Source organism: Carassius carassius, chromosome 4 (genome assembly GCF_963082965.1).
Source record: "Carassius carassius chromosome 4, fCarCar2.1, whole genome shotgun sequence".
NCBI lineage: Eukaryota > Metazoa > Chordata > Actinopteri > Cypriniformes > Cyprinidae > Carassius > Carassius carassius.
This window is the reverse complement of record NC_081758.1, coordinates 15,033,171-15,048,488: the sequence shown is the minus strand read 5'-3', so window position 1 is coordinate 15,048,488 and position 15,318 is coordinate 15,033,171. Positions and strand designations below refer to the sequence as shown.

The 15,318-nt window shown below is 35.1% G+C and overlaps 1 protein-coding gene across 3 annotated transcripts in view; it reads left to right on the top strand.

Annotated features, from left to right (window-relative positions):
• Window positions 1-15,318, top strand: part of LOC132137430 (retinoic acid receptor RXR-alpha-B-like) — a 55,135-nt gene that overhangs the window by 25,182 nt on the left and 14,635 nt on the right. For all 3 annotated transcript variants that reach the window (XM_059547477.1, XM_059547475.1, XM_059547476.1), the window contains one exon: window positions 10,056-10,300. In XM_059547477.1, coding sequence (XP_059403460.1) covers window positions 10,056-10,300 — 245 coding nt within the window. The remainder of the gene's footprint in view (window positions 1-10,055; window positions 10,301-15,318) is intronic.

The window sequence follows — 15,318 nt, the reverse complement described above, 5'->3', positions numbered from 1 at the left end:
CCACGACTATACAATATTCTTCGTTTTTTTGCTTTGAGAATGTGGGAATTGTTAATCTTGATCTTTTAAAAAGAGCAAAGTGAAAAAGGCGTTTTTCAGAAGACTCCTTAGAGACTGAGGTTTACATTGGCCTTTTCGCAGGACATTGATGGTCTGTGAGAATGAAATGAAATACACATGTCTCCCCCAAAAAAAGCTTGTTGGGCTCAGATTGGCAGACACACAGTATAAGCTCCAGTTCTCAGGGCACCAGGCCAGACATCCAGTCCCACCGGTGATTGTGCAATAGTGTATGTGTGTGTGTGTGTGTGTGTGTGTGTGTGTGTGTGTGTGTGTGTATGTATGTATGTATGTGTGTGCATGCATCTCTGTGTGTTTGAAACCTAAAAGTGGGACAGCCTGCAATCTTGCTGCAGGGATACACTGAGAAAGAATGATGTCTACTGTCCCAATTTAAAGCAGAAAGAGAATAAAGAGGTCTGTAGAGATGATGTTGTATTGTCAAGCATAGAGGGAGAAGCTTAAAATCTACAGCACACTTCAAATCAGACGACAAGGATCTTTTATTTGTTGCTGATGAAAGTCATTCATTATACTCAAACCTTAGCCTTTTTTATACTCTTCATTTGTTCTTCTGTTTACTAGGGGTTAGTTTGATGTAAATCAAACACCACTATAAGTATTGTAAATACTTTGAGTTAATAAAATTTAATTCTTTCAGAGTTAAAATGTAATTGTAAATATAGTTTAAAGGGGTCCTATCATGCTTTTCACTTAAAAAATGTGTGGTGAGGACGTGATGACGATGGCAAATGCTTTGTAGATTCTGAACACCACTGATAAACCATCTAATCTGTTCATCTGTGTGGTAAATACTGCTACTCCATATAAACAGAGTATGTGCGATTCAAATCTCGAAAACAAAAGTGAAACTAAAAAGTGATCGTTCTCTCAGAAGCATTTTCAATGTCAGGCAATGATAGTGGCTGCCTGATGCCCTCAATTTATATAGACCTATAGTATAATTACCCAATGATATAACTGTGAGAAAAATTACTGACATATATATATCCTCCCATATGTTACATCATATATCTATTCCCTTTAGGGTTCGGGTTCCGTATACACATAATTTTCTTTTCGAAAATGGTACTTGTAAGCAGCAAATTTTCAGGGGGGTATGGGGGATCACGATGCCGGCAATAGGACATTGAAAAATATTATTCATTCATGTATGACGCCGATTAAAACCTAATTTACTTCAATAAAGATTGCTATACATGCAATTCTTGTAATGAGCATCAAGGTGTGGGGGCGCTGCGCTGCAAATTCCACATATGTTAGTACATCATAGATTCGTAGAAAAAAAATAAACGTTGAGGCCATTTATCGCGTGCAAAGTCTTTAATTCATTCTGCAGTTACAGCATCATATCCATGGCAAAAAGAAAACAAGGCAGTTTAATTAATTTTGGTTTTATTAAGAAATTGTGTAGTGATGACGTTAATAGCACTGTTAGACCTCCCGCCGCGCCCACTGTGAAAACGCAAGAAAATGAAGAAAAGTCATCTCTAGCTGAAGATGGTAACAGCTCGTCAGAGGCCAGTCACGATCCTAATAACCCCTCTTGCTCCGAGTCCTCTCTCCCGTTAAACTGGAACAGCCAGCAGTGGAGAGACGATATACATGGCTGTTTGTTATGAATGGAAGCTTGTCGCTTGTAGGGACGCAAAAAACCTTCTTCTGTCTGAAAAGGCTGGCACGCACTTGTCTGAGGAGTGGATTAATGGGGAAATAAGCAGCGCTGCTTTTTGTAGGTGGCTGTTTGTTTGCTCTTTGACCTATCAATTTGTGTGGATAAAGTATAATAGTGCATATACAGTTAAGTCATTGTAAGTCCTTTTTTGAGGCACTCATGCCGATAATGTATAATTGTAGCTGTTGTAAGTCTTTATTCGAGGCACGTGCAAGCACACAACCCCCCCCACCCCCCCCCCCCCCCCCCCCCAAAGGACACCACTCTAATACATCTTGCAATATCCATACATGCAAAGGTTCTGCTCAATCCTCTTGCTCCATATTCTCAGGGTCTGGATCTGTCTCAGACTGATGTGGCTATATTGACACCATCCTTGTAGGGTTACTTCACCCAAAAATGAAAATTAGCCATTTAATAACTCACCTTCAAGTCATCCTAGGTGAATATGACTTTCTTTTTTCAGACAAATCCATTCAGAGATATATTCAAAATTGTCTTTGATCTTTCAAGTTGTTTAATGGCACTCAGCGGGTGTTGCAGTGCTTCAGTCCAAAATAAGTTAAATAAAAAGTGCCCATCCTTAATAAAAAGTGTCTCACACAGCTCCGGGGGGTGAACAAAGTCCTTCTGTAATGAATCGATGCATTTTTGTAAGAAAAATAACCATATTTAAAACTTAATAATCAATTTAATCTATTTTACGCTCACTGTTGTAAACTAAGAAGTTCCAGGGAAATGATGTATGAGGTTCGCTTTGCACAAGCATTATTTTTTTTAATGTCTGTATAGCTTTTATTTTAAGTTTTATTTTTAGTTTCTTAAGTTTTACACTTAAAGAAAACAAAACAGACATTTCTGAGAGTGTTATTTGGCTGAAATATGTTCATGACTATGAAAATTGTAGATTCACACTGAAGGCATCAAAACTATGAATTAACACATGTGGAATTATATGCATAACAAAAAAGTGTGAAACAACTGAAAATATGTCATATTCTAGGTTCTTCAAAGTAGCCACCTTTTGCTTTGATTACTGCTTTGCACACTCTTGGCATTCTCTTGATGAGCTTCAAGAGGTAGTCACCTGAAATGGTCTTCCAACAGTCTTGAAGGAGTTCCCCGAGAGATGCTTAGCACTTGTTGGCCCTTTTGCCTTCTGTCTGCGGTCCAGCTCACCCCTAAACCATCTCGATTGGGTTCAGGTCCGGTGACTGTGGAGGCCAGGTCATCTGGCGCAGCACCCCATCACTCTCCTTCTTGGTCAAATAGCCCTTGATGCCTTCAGTGTAACTCTACAATTTTCATAGTCATGAAAATAAAGAAAACTCTTTGAATGAGAAGGTGTGTCCAAACATTTGGTCTGTACAGTATATATATATAAGAGAATGCCAAGAGTGTGCAAAGCAGTAATCAAAGCAAAAGGTGGCTACTATATATATATATATATATATATATATATATATATATATATATATATATATATATATATATATATATATATATGTAATAGTTTAATTTATTTAAATACATTAATCATGATTGGTCATTTTAATCTAGTAATTTAATTTATCGAAGCAAAAATAAAATATTCCCAAATATATCCATTGTGGAAAATGTTAATTTTACAAAATTTTCCATTTCAATCAGTCATACCAGACCATATTTAAAATCAGCAATTCAAGAATCAATCAAACAGAGATTAAAGCATGTCAGGTCTGTGTTCTATTTAGACACGTTGCCACTGTATGTTCACTGTGTGGCCCCTGGACTCCTGAAAGCAGTTCTCTTAGTACCAGCAGTTCATATCTGTCCATCTCTGTGCAAACACGTGTAGCCGAATGTGTCAGATAGCGCTGGTTCAATCTCACAGGTGGCTTATAGAGAGCGAGCTTTCTTCCTGTGCTATAGAGACGTTTATCTGATTGTCTCATTCACTCCAGTCTTGTAGTGGAAAGCTTCCAATGCCCTGAAATCACACAGACATTGGAGCTATGCTATGCATGTAGTCCTTCCATTAGCATGGTTAGCTTGAAGTGCATGTTTCTTGCAAATAATATAAAGAAAATGTTTTGTTTAACACACCAACAACACAAGGAAAGCAGGTGCTTGGCCTGATATCTGATACAGTCAGCAAGAGCTTTAAACAGGTGCATCACATTGGGCTCTGCTGCTTATATTAGCTCAACTAAAACAATCTGTTCCAACTTCATAAATGTGCGGCAGCTTCCTGAAACAACATCCTTGGTGGTACAAGGAGAGTATTTGAACTTGTCCCACACATTTTGTGCTATGGAGTGTTTGTGCTTAAGCAGCTGGACTTACTGTACATGATTTTTCACCCATTAATAATAAATTAATTAACAATTAACAATAAATTCCATATCAATACTCAGAACACATTAGCAGCTGCCTAGCAACCACACAGAACATGCAAGCATTATTGTGTTTTGCACCACTTACATTTACTTCAGAAGTAAATAAATAAATAAATTAATAAATAGTTTCGAATTCAGTTTAATTTAGTCAGATTTACTGGCATAAAAAAAACTAATTTATTTTGAAAACTATGAGCAAAAAATGTGTTCTTCTGAACTTTCTATTCATCAAAGAAACCTGAAAAATTATACTCCACTGTTTTCAGCATTATCATAATACTAGTTTTTGAGCAGCAAATCAGAATATTAGAATTATTTCTGAAGGATCGTGTGACTGGATTAATGATGCTAAAAGTTCAGCTTTGAAATCTCAATAACTTACATTTTGAAATATATTCAAATAGAAAACAGTTATTTTAAATAGGCTAGTAAAAATATTTCAAAAATTTACTGTTTTGCTGTACTTTATTATCAAATAAATGCAGGCTTGGTAAACAGAAGAGACTTCTTTAAAAAACGCTAACAAGCTTACTGTTGAATAACTTTAGACTGGTAGTGGATACTATAGGCAACTTTAATTTTTCTCTAATTTCTAGCTTTTAATTGGCTAGAAATTTTGTTACACTTTTACTATAGTGATTATTTTGACTTATGACTTTTCTAGAGAAGTTACAACTTTTTGATAAAGCTCTAATTGGTTTTCTTTTGGAAATATGTTTCAAATTCATCCTGAATGCATTTATGACTGTAAAGCATATCTGTGTGCGTCAAAATTGCGATTAAATCAGATGTATAAAATACTACAAGTACATATTCTTCACTGTGTAAGTTAAAGATATGTTTCTTCTTGTCAAAGTTACAAAATATTTGTTCTCTTTTGTTGTTTGATTAACATAAGTGACAGACAGCTGGAATATTAGACTGCTGTCACTTTAAGAGCTGTCCGGATCCACTATAATGTCACACATGTGTTTTCTTTCTCAACTGCTTTCAAGGCCTAAATTACTGTGTTTACATGGATACTTGCAAAGATGGGCATTTTGACACATACAAGTGTGTGTATATAACCATTCAAGGCCTATAAAGTGACAAAAATAACTGTATGAGCACGTGCTGTATGAGCACTGTGTTCATGTGTCTCTCAGACAGTACGCGGCAGTGATGTGCGAGTCGTCTCATAATCCATGGACCCCACGGGTTGGGGCAGGTAAAGAAATTGCCACTTTATTTTTTAGGTGGGTTGGGGTGGGTCATTAAAAACAAGATTTTAAAAAATCCATGTATGTTGCGTGCAATTCCCTATAGCCAATATTAAATATTTGCAATATATATTTTCATATTTTATTAGGTTATTTGATAAGGTTACAATACAAAGGTCTATGTAGCAACGTTACTTGCATCATGTTCCCGACGCACGGGTCGTCTCATAACCCGCGGACACCGCGGGGTGGGTAAAGAAATATTACTTTATTTGCGGGGCGGGCTGGGGTGGGCCAAATAATTTCATAAAAGCGGGACCCGTGGGTTGAAAAAAATCCAACCAGCGCATCACTGGTGTGCGCATATAGCGAAATGATTTCTCTTTTGCTGCTGATTAAACCACAATGCTTAAAAAATTTCGTGACCACAAGTCATCGCCACCACCTGAGCATGTAACCACGATAGTGGTTGTCAAATTCCTACCGGTTAATCGTGTCTACCGATATATCGCCCACCCCTGGTGTGACATTTTACTTAAATCAGTAGATATTTTAATCTTTACTATCATGTACTTTTATTTTTATTTTTTAAATAACAGTTCACTTGCAAAAAGATGAATGGCATATGGTAAAATGTAAGATTTTTTTTTCTTTCTTTCTGTAAATCCGAAAATATTTTTCCTTGTAAAACTTTTTATGTCTACAGGTTTTTGTGGGCATCCAAAAAGTCCAAGTGAAGTTTCAAGTCAAATTTTTGTAAATAAATCAAGTGAGAGTCCCAGATTCAAGTCACCATCTCCGCCAATAAAACTATCAGCGTGGAAACTTTTGAGATGTTGATTGCTGTTAATCATTATATCAAATTCCTCAATGATACTAAATCAGATGAAAGCAGTAAAAACTTTTAAGCATCCAGTTGAACTTGTTCAGAAAACATTCTTAGGATGACCACTTTGACATATACATGATGTACAGCCTCTGTCTGTCAGTTCTAGATAAAAGCTTGTTTAAAATTAATACTGAGGATTACAAAATGTAATGGCAGTCGTTTCAAAAGAAAACACAGAGGGGGAATGAGGATCATGAATATTTCAGATATCTCAGTGGCTGCCTGCGGTTTATCCCACCAGACAAAAATGCAAATGCTGATGCATAGAGATCATCTGATAATTTTTCATTTTCTTCTCTGAACAGGGTGAGTAGTGTTGAAAATTCTCTGTTTTTAATTTCAGAGCAAGTCATCGCATTTTTGTAATATGTCAGGAAATAATTTGCTGCAAAGAATGAATTCCAAAGATTTTGTGTCTCAAACCTGTAGATGAAATCACGAATGTTTAGTTTCAAAATATGTATCCTGTTTTTGTTCAAGTTCAAGGTTTACAGCCGGAGATAAATCATATAGATTAGTTATAATGCTTTCTGTTAATCACCAAAATGCTTATAGTGTAGCATTAGTCCAGAATGCTACACTATGTCACCAAATTAGCAGTGTAATCAATTCTCTATGGGTTGGACAGTCTGATGATTTGCCTGCAGCGCATCAATATATGAAAGCATATATGAGTGTGTATATGTCTGTAAGAGTGAGAAATGGTGAGAGACAGTGTATGAGTGAGCATGTAATGTGTATTATGTCAAATAAATGTCCTTGCTGGACCTGATGTCCACACGCACTGTGTGGCACAAGTCTGTGTTTGAGTAGATCTGTGAAGGAAGACAAAACAGAGAAGAGAAATAAGGTGCTCAGGAAGAATCAGACTAAACGCATTAGCAAGGGTTTGATCAGTGCACTGTGCTGATTGAATGTAGGAAGCTACGAAACCACTCTCTTCCTCTATATTCAGATGATTCTGCAGCACTGCCAAGCAGAGAGTGAATTGAAAACAGACTAATCTGGGCTGTTTATGACTGATTCACCCCACTTTTAGCTCAAGTGCCTTGTTTTGTACCTGTTTAAAGAGATTAGTCTGTAATCACCTTTGGAGTTACCGAGGATTGACCTCCTCAACAATACTGAGTCAATAATTACTCATCACCATGCTTTTTTTAATTAATTGGTCTTATAAGTAGGAACATGGATAAAAAACCATAACCCTTAGTATTAGACTGGCAGCTGCTGAGCAGATGATAAAACAGGTGAATAAATGCCATATAGGCTTACATTGAAGAAGCAACCAAGATGTCATATGTTTAGCAACCGTCTACTAATGCTTCAGATAAACCATCCATAACACCACAGCAACTGCACAGTAACACATTAAATAACACTCAAAATTAAATTAAATTAAATTAAATTAAATTAAATTAAATTAAATTAAATTAAATTAAATTAAATTAAATTAAATTAAATTGACAATGATTTTACATTGCATATAAATTATTAAATGGTAATTGTTTTACATAAAACTGTTTTAACATAAAACATTAAAATAATAGTAAAAAATAAAATAATATTAAAATAGTAAATAAAACATTTAATAAAAAATAATAATAATAATATGAAGGCAAAAAATAAATAATAAAAGGTTCATAAGAAATATAAATAATAATTAAGTCAGTAAATACAAAACTAAATGTTGTTTTTAGTCTGGATTTGTAAAATAAACTTAATAAAACTTAATAAAACTTAATAAAATAAAATAAAAAGATTAAACTGCCAACAAAGATTCTCACTGTTTTCTGTACTTGAATGAAATGCAGTAGCATTGTGAGTTCTGATCATGTCATTTGTGAGTCCATGCAGTTCAGCAGTGTGTTGTGTTGTGATGAAGTCAACGGTCTTCTCTGCCTTCACATTATCCGTCATCCTGTGACTAATCAGGCCCGTGCTCTGCTTCTCGCTGCCTCATTAGTGAACTGTAACAATGTTTTGCTCAAATACATTTTGCTTAAGCTGGCGGTATATATCCTTATCCCCTAGGCAGTTTATCTCCCACCCTTTATTTACTTTTCAGTGAGTAGGTGTATGTGACGATTGAGTAAACACTTTCAGTGGCAGTATTTATACAGCGGTCCGGTCAAGATTGTTGTGTTTACGTGATAAGACCATTTTTTTAATTGACACAGAGGGTCTACTGCTGGTTGTCTATATTAAGATAAAACAAGACCAAAACTCAGTGTTGAGATAGTAATGAAATTATCGGTGTACTACTTGGGTTTAGCTTTGAAACTGGACATATTGTATACTTGTGTGTGCAACAGTACATTGTTAAAAAATATATCATTTTTGAAGATTATTACAGTTTGTTTTACAAGAAAGCAATAGTCTTTCTGCTTCAATTTTTATTTTTAATTCAGTGGTTACTTGCTGTTTCTTTGCTATTGATTGTGACATTTAATAGCAGTTTTAGAGTGAAAATTGTGTGTGGTGTGTGTCATCAGAGACACTTATTGCCGGCCTTCATTTGTTGCAGACTCTCTACTTTATCATGTAGATGGAGTTTTTTTATATCTCTTGTTCTAACCAGGCGTGACATGATAAAGGCGTAAGAAAATGTTTTTTTTTTTTTTTTTTTGTATTTGTTCCATTTAACAAGTAGCTCCGCCCACAACCAAAAATAGTTTAATAAAGCTCCACACACCAAACATAATGTTCTGAACAGCAGTGATTGTGTTTTGCCACATAATAGTTTCTATTTTAGTGGAAATATGTTACTGTTCTCTAGACTTGTTAGGACATGTGATATAAATGAACCTGACTGATTTCAGTAGAATAACTTGATTGTGTTCATGCTTTTGAATGACATCAAAATAATATTCTCTTTTTCCAGAGAAACATGCTGAGTGACTAATGGCCTTCAGAAAGTTTCACAATAGAAAGAGTGAGAAAGTAAGCCGATGTGAAGCTGATGTCTCAATACAATATTTGCTATGACACTTGAACATTGACTTATTCCTGAAATATGTTGCTGAATGTATAGGACGATTGATATTGTTTTCATTTCACTCAAGGTCTTGTAGCTGTGGGGGGAAGACAAGGATGAGTAATTAAGCCCTCTGTGTTTTCTCAGCTTGTGTTTACTGTCTCTGTTAAAGAAGGCAAGTTGTGGCTGAAGTCGACTGTGTTATCAGAGCAGACAGTGTCAACAAAACAACTGACTGTACCGTATAAATGTGCTTATGGAAGAGCAAACACACACAAAGAGCATAAACGGTAACTGTGTGTGTCCTCACACATGATTACCATGTACTTCAGTACTATTTAATAATTATTGTTTCTGAAAGAAGTCTCTTAATGCTCAACAGGGCTACAATCATTTGATCAGATTATAGTAAAAACTGTAGATATATTATTGCAATTTAAAATAACTGCCTTCTATTTTTATATATTTTAAAATGTCATTTATTCCTGTGATCAAAGCTACATTTTCAGCAGTCATTTCTCCAGTTTTCGGTCACATGATCCTTCAGAAATTATTCTAATATTCTGTGATTATTATTATTATTACTATTATTATTATTATTATTCTAACTATTAAGAAATGTTTACCATGTACATTAAACCCTTTAATTTCAAAAGTTTAAGGAAAAATTGTCCGTTCATGATAAGAGCTTTTAAAATGAACAGGTATTTGTTCATTCTGTTCACACATTATTCATCCATTCAGCAGCTCTTTTAAAACACTGAACAAAAAGACAATGCCATTGTTTACCTCACAAAGCAAAATATTCCTGAAATTTCCTGTGTGGGTTGACTTTTTTTTTCCTCTCGCCGTCATGCAGACTCCTCCGGTCAGCTCTCGTCGTCTCCTCTGAGCTCCTCAATGGGTCACCGATGCATCAGTAACCATCCTCTCCGCCCGCCCCTGCTCAGCCCATCCGCCATGAGCTCCAGCCTGGGTCAGCTGCACTCGCCCATCAACGGACTGCCCTCGCCGTTCCCCGTTATCAGCTCGCCCATGGGCCATCCTTCCATGAGCGGCCCGTCCTCCAACAGCATGACCTTCAGACCCAGCCTGAGCCCACAGGTAAGACACCACTGCATTTACTGTGGACTTATTTAACAACTTCAGCATGAATTGCTGTGGGCAGCAGCACCGAGTGCTATTGCAGATTCTTTCAGAGGCTTGCAGCTGATCAGTATTTTTTTTAATATGTGCCCACAGGCTCAACTTGAACTGAATTTTCCTGCTGAATTGGCTAAACTTCTATTTTAAAGAGTCTGATTGCTCAGATAGGTTCGATTGCATGAGTACATGATGCACAAAATCACACAGAAGGACACAAACATTATTCGAATCATTACCTTCAGTATTTATCAATAAGACAATTTAGTACAGTTTTGAAAAATTGCTTTTAGTGGGCTTTTGTTGCTACAATGACACATGATCATCAGCTTGTTCATAGCAAATCTAACTGATTTGGCAATAGTGGCGAAGGCTGTCTGCATAACTCAGACCTCAAAAATCTCAAAAAGTGAAAAATGCTAGTAATTATAAAGTTTGGACATTCAAGGTCTTTCGAAATGCATAAATAGTTTCATTGCATTTTCCATATGGCAGGCACATGCATGCACAGTGTTTACCTCATTAATTTTAGCAATCAGTTTAGTGGTGTTTTGAAAAATCACCTCAAATGAGCTTCTCTCGCACACTGAGGCTTCTGCTTATTCACAGAAAATCTAATCAATTCAGCATCAGCGCTATCTGCTTCATGATTGGGTTTTATTTAATAACATGTAGCTTAAAAGGCTCTGCTGAAGTAGCGTTTCGTTGGTGTATAGTAGTACTTGTAAAATGTTGTGGTGTTATTGGATTTCTGTTAAATTCCTCTCAATATAAGCTAGGTTTTATGAGACATCATACAAGGAATATTACATTAGAAATATTCCAAATGATGTTATTCCACTCTTGTATTATTATTGTATTATATAGCTTGGTTTAATCTTTTATGTTTAAGTATATATGGCTCAAGGTTTTGTTAGTTTGCTTTTTTTATTATTATTATTATTATTATTATTATTATTATATTTGTAACTTTTCTAGGGTACATAGATTAGAAATAAAAAGATAAACACTTAAAGTAGGAATTTGTATTCAAGTATTTAGAGTAGAAAATGTTATTTATTGTGTACGCTTCAGTATAAAGGGAAAAATTATTAGAGTGAATGCAGGTGGAACTCTTTCTGATCGTGTTATTTGTGACAATTAGCTACATCTGTGTTATTTCTTACTAGCTTAGAATTAACTTAATGCTGGATTTTAATAAGAAAAGTTCACTTTATGAGTTGGTGTTGTCAAGGGTATTGTGAACCCTAAAATAAAATTGAATCATGAGAATTTTCATTTTCACGCAGAAGAGTAAAACAGTGACACATATATTATATTTAATATAAGCAACATTAAAGAAAACAATGCATTTGCTTAAAACTATTTTACCACCAAATGTGGTGGTTTTATTACAAATCTTCACAAACTGTCAGTAACTAAATAACACTTTACAGATAAATCTCATTTTTAATCATGAAACAAATTGTCAACGTATCAGATGTTTTGTTATCAGACAAATTGCTTACAGTACTGATTGATTACATTGATGTTAAAAGAATTAGAAAGATAATTCTGAATGTTTTTGCATGTATGTTTTTTTTTCTTTTAGCATTAATATTTCCTGTTTTAAATTTTTTATAAAATATGCCGCATCATATGATATTCATATGATATCGCATATTCATATTAAATTTTTATTTATTTATTTTTTTTGCGTATCTTTTAGGTTAAAGAAAATAAATTAAATTAAGTACTTTTTATAGTAGCCAGTTGTTATTTGATGACAATATTGTGGCAGTGCAAAGTGAGGAACATCATGGCATGTTTTAAAGCATCAATAACATAATTGATTGAACAAATGCACTGGAGTCTTGGAAACACTTTGTATAAGTGTGTTTGAATTACAAATCCAATCTTTAACGCATAATTTAAAATCTGTAGAGATAAGCAAGATGGATTTGAGTCAGACTTTGGCACAGTGAAATCGCTGAGTGTCTGCCAGAGTCATTTGAGAATCAGTTAAAACCATTTAGTGTAACTCAAGTCATATCAAATAACAGCCTTTTGAAAATTTATTTGAAGACCGTGGGGTTTTATCAGACACCAGATGGTAAATGAGAACTAAAATCCCTGCAATACAGTTTAAGGTAAACCACACGCTATATTCATCATGAACACGTTATTGTAAAGGGGTTTTGTCTGATCATTTTTTTTCTCAAATCACCTCCCTCTCACTACCAGTAGTAAAGTGTTCAGTCTTTACTGTTTTACCCCAAAATTGAAACAAGTTCCCATTAAAAGCAAGTGTGGGTTGGCATAAACACAGTGGACTTCATTTTTTCTTTCCCCCACATAGGTCTCATGTCAGACAGCTTTAATTTGGCTACTAAATGGAGGGGCTGGGTGGTGGGTGGTGGTGGGTGTTCACATTAATGTTGTTGCCTTAAGTAATGGCGTATGGGTTTAGGAGAGGCGTCTTGGAGGTGCCCTGGCCCCCATTCATCCTCATTAGCCCCATCAGAGTGCTTGATCTCTGACCGCATGGTGTCAAACATGGCCTTAGTTTGCCACATGGAGTTTCTGCTTTTTATTGGTATGCTAAATGGGTTCAGGAGAGGCCCGGTTGGGGCCTGGTCAGGGCCCAATCGCCTGGGAAATGAGCTGGCTTGTTAAAATCTGCAGCTTAGCCATGTGGTGTGTGTCAGAATTAAACACTTTTTACACCAGCCAGTTCTTTCTCCTCACACACACCGACAGATACACTACTGTTGAAAAGTTTGGGATCAGTAAGATTTATATATATATATATATATATATATATATATATATATATATATATATATATATATATATATATATTCACCAGTGGCAATGCTGCATTTATTTGATACTATTATTATTATTTTTTTAAGTATCAGATTTCTATTTTGTTTAAAAACAAAGGTTTATGGTCAGTAAGATTTTTTAAATGTCTCATATGTTTACCAAGGCTACATTTATTTCATCAGATATATTAGTTAAACAGTAATATTGTGAAATATTACTACACTTTAAAATAACTATATATAATTAAATTTATTTCTGTGATGGCAAAGCTGAGTTCTCTAATAAGATGATTTGATGCTCAAGCAACATTTCTTATTATTATTATATTATTATTTTCTTATTATTGTGCTGCTAATTTATTTTGGTTGAAACTGATACAGGATTTTGTCCACATTAAGAAGAGTAGAAAGTTATATATATATATATATATATATATATATATATATATATATATATGTGTGTGTATTTTTTTTTTTTTTTTTAAGGAATCGTTCATACATAAGGTTCAGGATTTCAACAAAAAAAACTCACATTTTCAAACACATTTTCTTAGAGAACTATAAAATATTTTTCTTAAAATCTTATTTAAAAAAATTAAATTGATTAACAAAGTTTTATTATATTGTATTTTTTTTTCATGTCACCTCCAAAGGCATTTGTGTTAAATCCCCCATAATATTCATGCATCAGAGAAAGGTTTGTAGCATAATTCAGAGCACAGATGATATTTTAGGGATGTTTATGTCAGAGACTGGTGTGCATCTCATGACACCAATTCATGGACAGATTTAACAATTCTAAAAGCTCTACACTCAAAGCAGCAGGCATGAGATGATCACATGACACTTGTAACAGCTCCTGTGGGCAGTGCAAATGCAATAATAAAAAAAATTTAAAAAAAGATTATTTCAGTTAGATTACTTCATTATGTCCTTCCCCACTCTCTAGACATGCTACTATTTTCATGTGGACGTCATAGATGGTTCTCATGGTTATGAAAATGTCAGTCATTCACGCTTTCCACAGGACTATAGGAGAGTGTATTTTCCCAGCCTGATTTGGCATGTGTTGTATGGAAAATCTTGCTACTTCCGAATTATTGCTAAAAAATAAAAGCATCATGCCCACATTTTTCACATAAGACAAAAGGGAGTTATTATAAAAATGTCAAAGCTGCTATTTTTCATAAAATCTTTTCTGTGAAGTTCAGTTCAATGAGGAAAAAAAGTATAACCGTCCTGTACAAGCACATTTTTTGTTTGTTTGTTTGTTTACTTCTTGTTTTGTTTTTGTCATTTTTGTCTCATGTTTTTTGTTCTACTTTGTTGTTGTGTTTTTTGGATTTATTTTGTTTCGCCACAGCCATCATGTGAGGAATTCTACTGCTTTCACCTCAGTGTGGCTTTTATCCAAACATATGATCCAATCTGTATATTCATGCAGTTCTTGGCAATCAAGCCCATAACCTTGGTGTTGTTAGAACCATGCCATACCTTTTATTTGTATCGATTCTTCATGTTTTATCTGGCTGGTAGCTTTTTAGTGCATTTTTAGGGATGGCTCATGATTACTGATCCTGGAGTGCATGAATGTATCTGAGACTCAGTTTCAGGGCTGAAAGTTAAGACTGTTAATCTGCTCCCTGTCTCTGGTCTAAATCTAGAGGCTACCATCCCATGAAAACTGTCACATAGAGAATCCAGGAACATATTGAATTACAGTTTACCCAAAAATAGTGGGGGGATGTCTGTGTGTGCGTGTACGCTAACGTGCCCCGCCAGGATTTGACAAGAGCCCCATTAAGATAGATTATACCACCGAACAGGACCTGTCAAAAGAGCCATGCCTGCATGCAAAACGAAGCAGATGGCAGCAGGTAGATCTGTTTGTGTGCATGTGTGTGTGCAGGTGCATGTGACTGTAAACGTAAGTGCAGGTGTGTGCATTTTGGTATGCATCTGGATTCCTGACCCTCCTTTACTTTCACAATTGCATCGGTGGTTCTTTTGTTTTCAGTATGTATGTACATGGTAGAGTTTGTCATGTACATTAGGCTGTATTTGCATTTAGATCTGTTGTTTTTAACGGTTTAGTTTAACTATTGACTTGTGAGGTAAGCTTTAACGATCTCATGAAACAAATTTAGGTCACATTTATATGTTATGCCTACC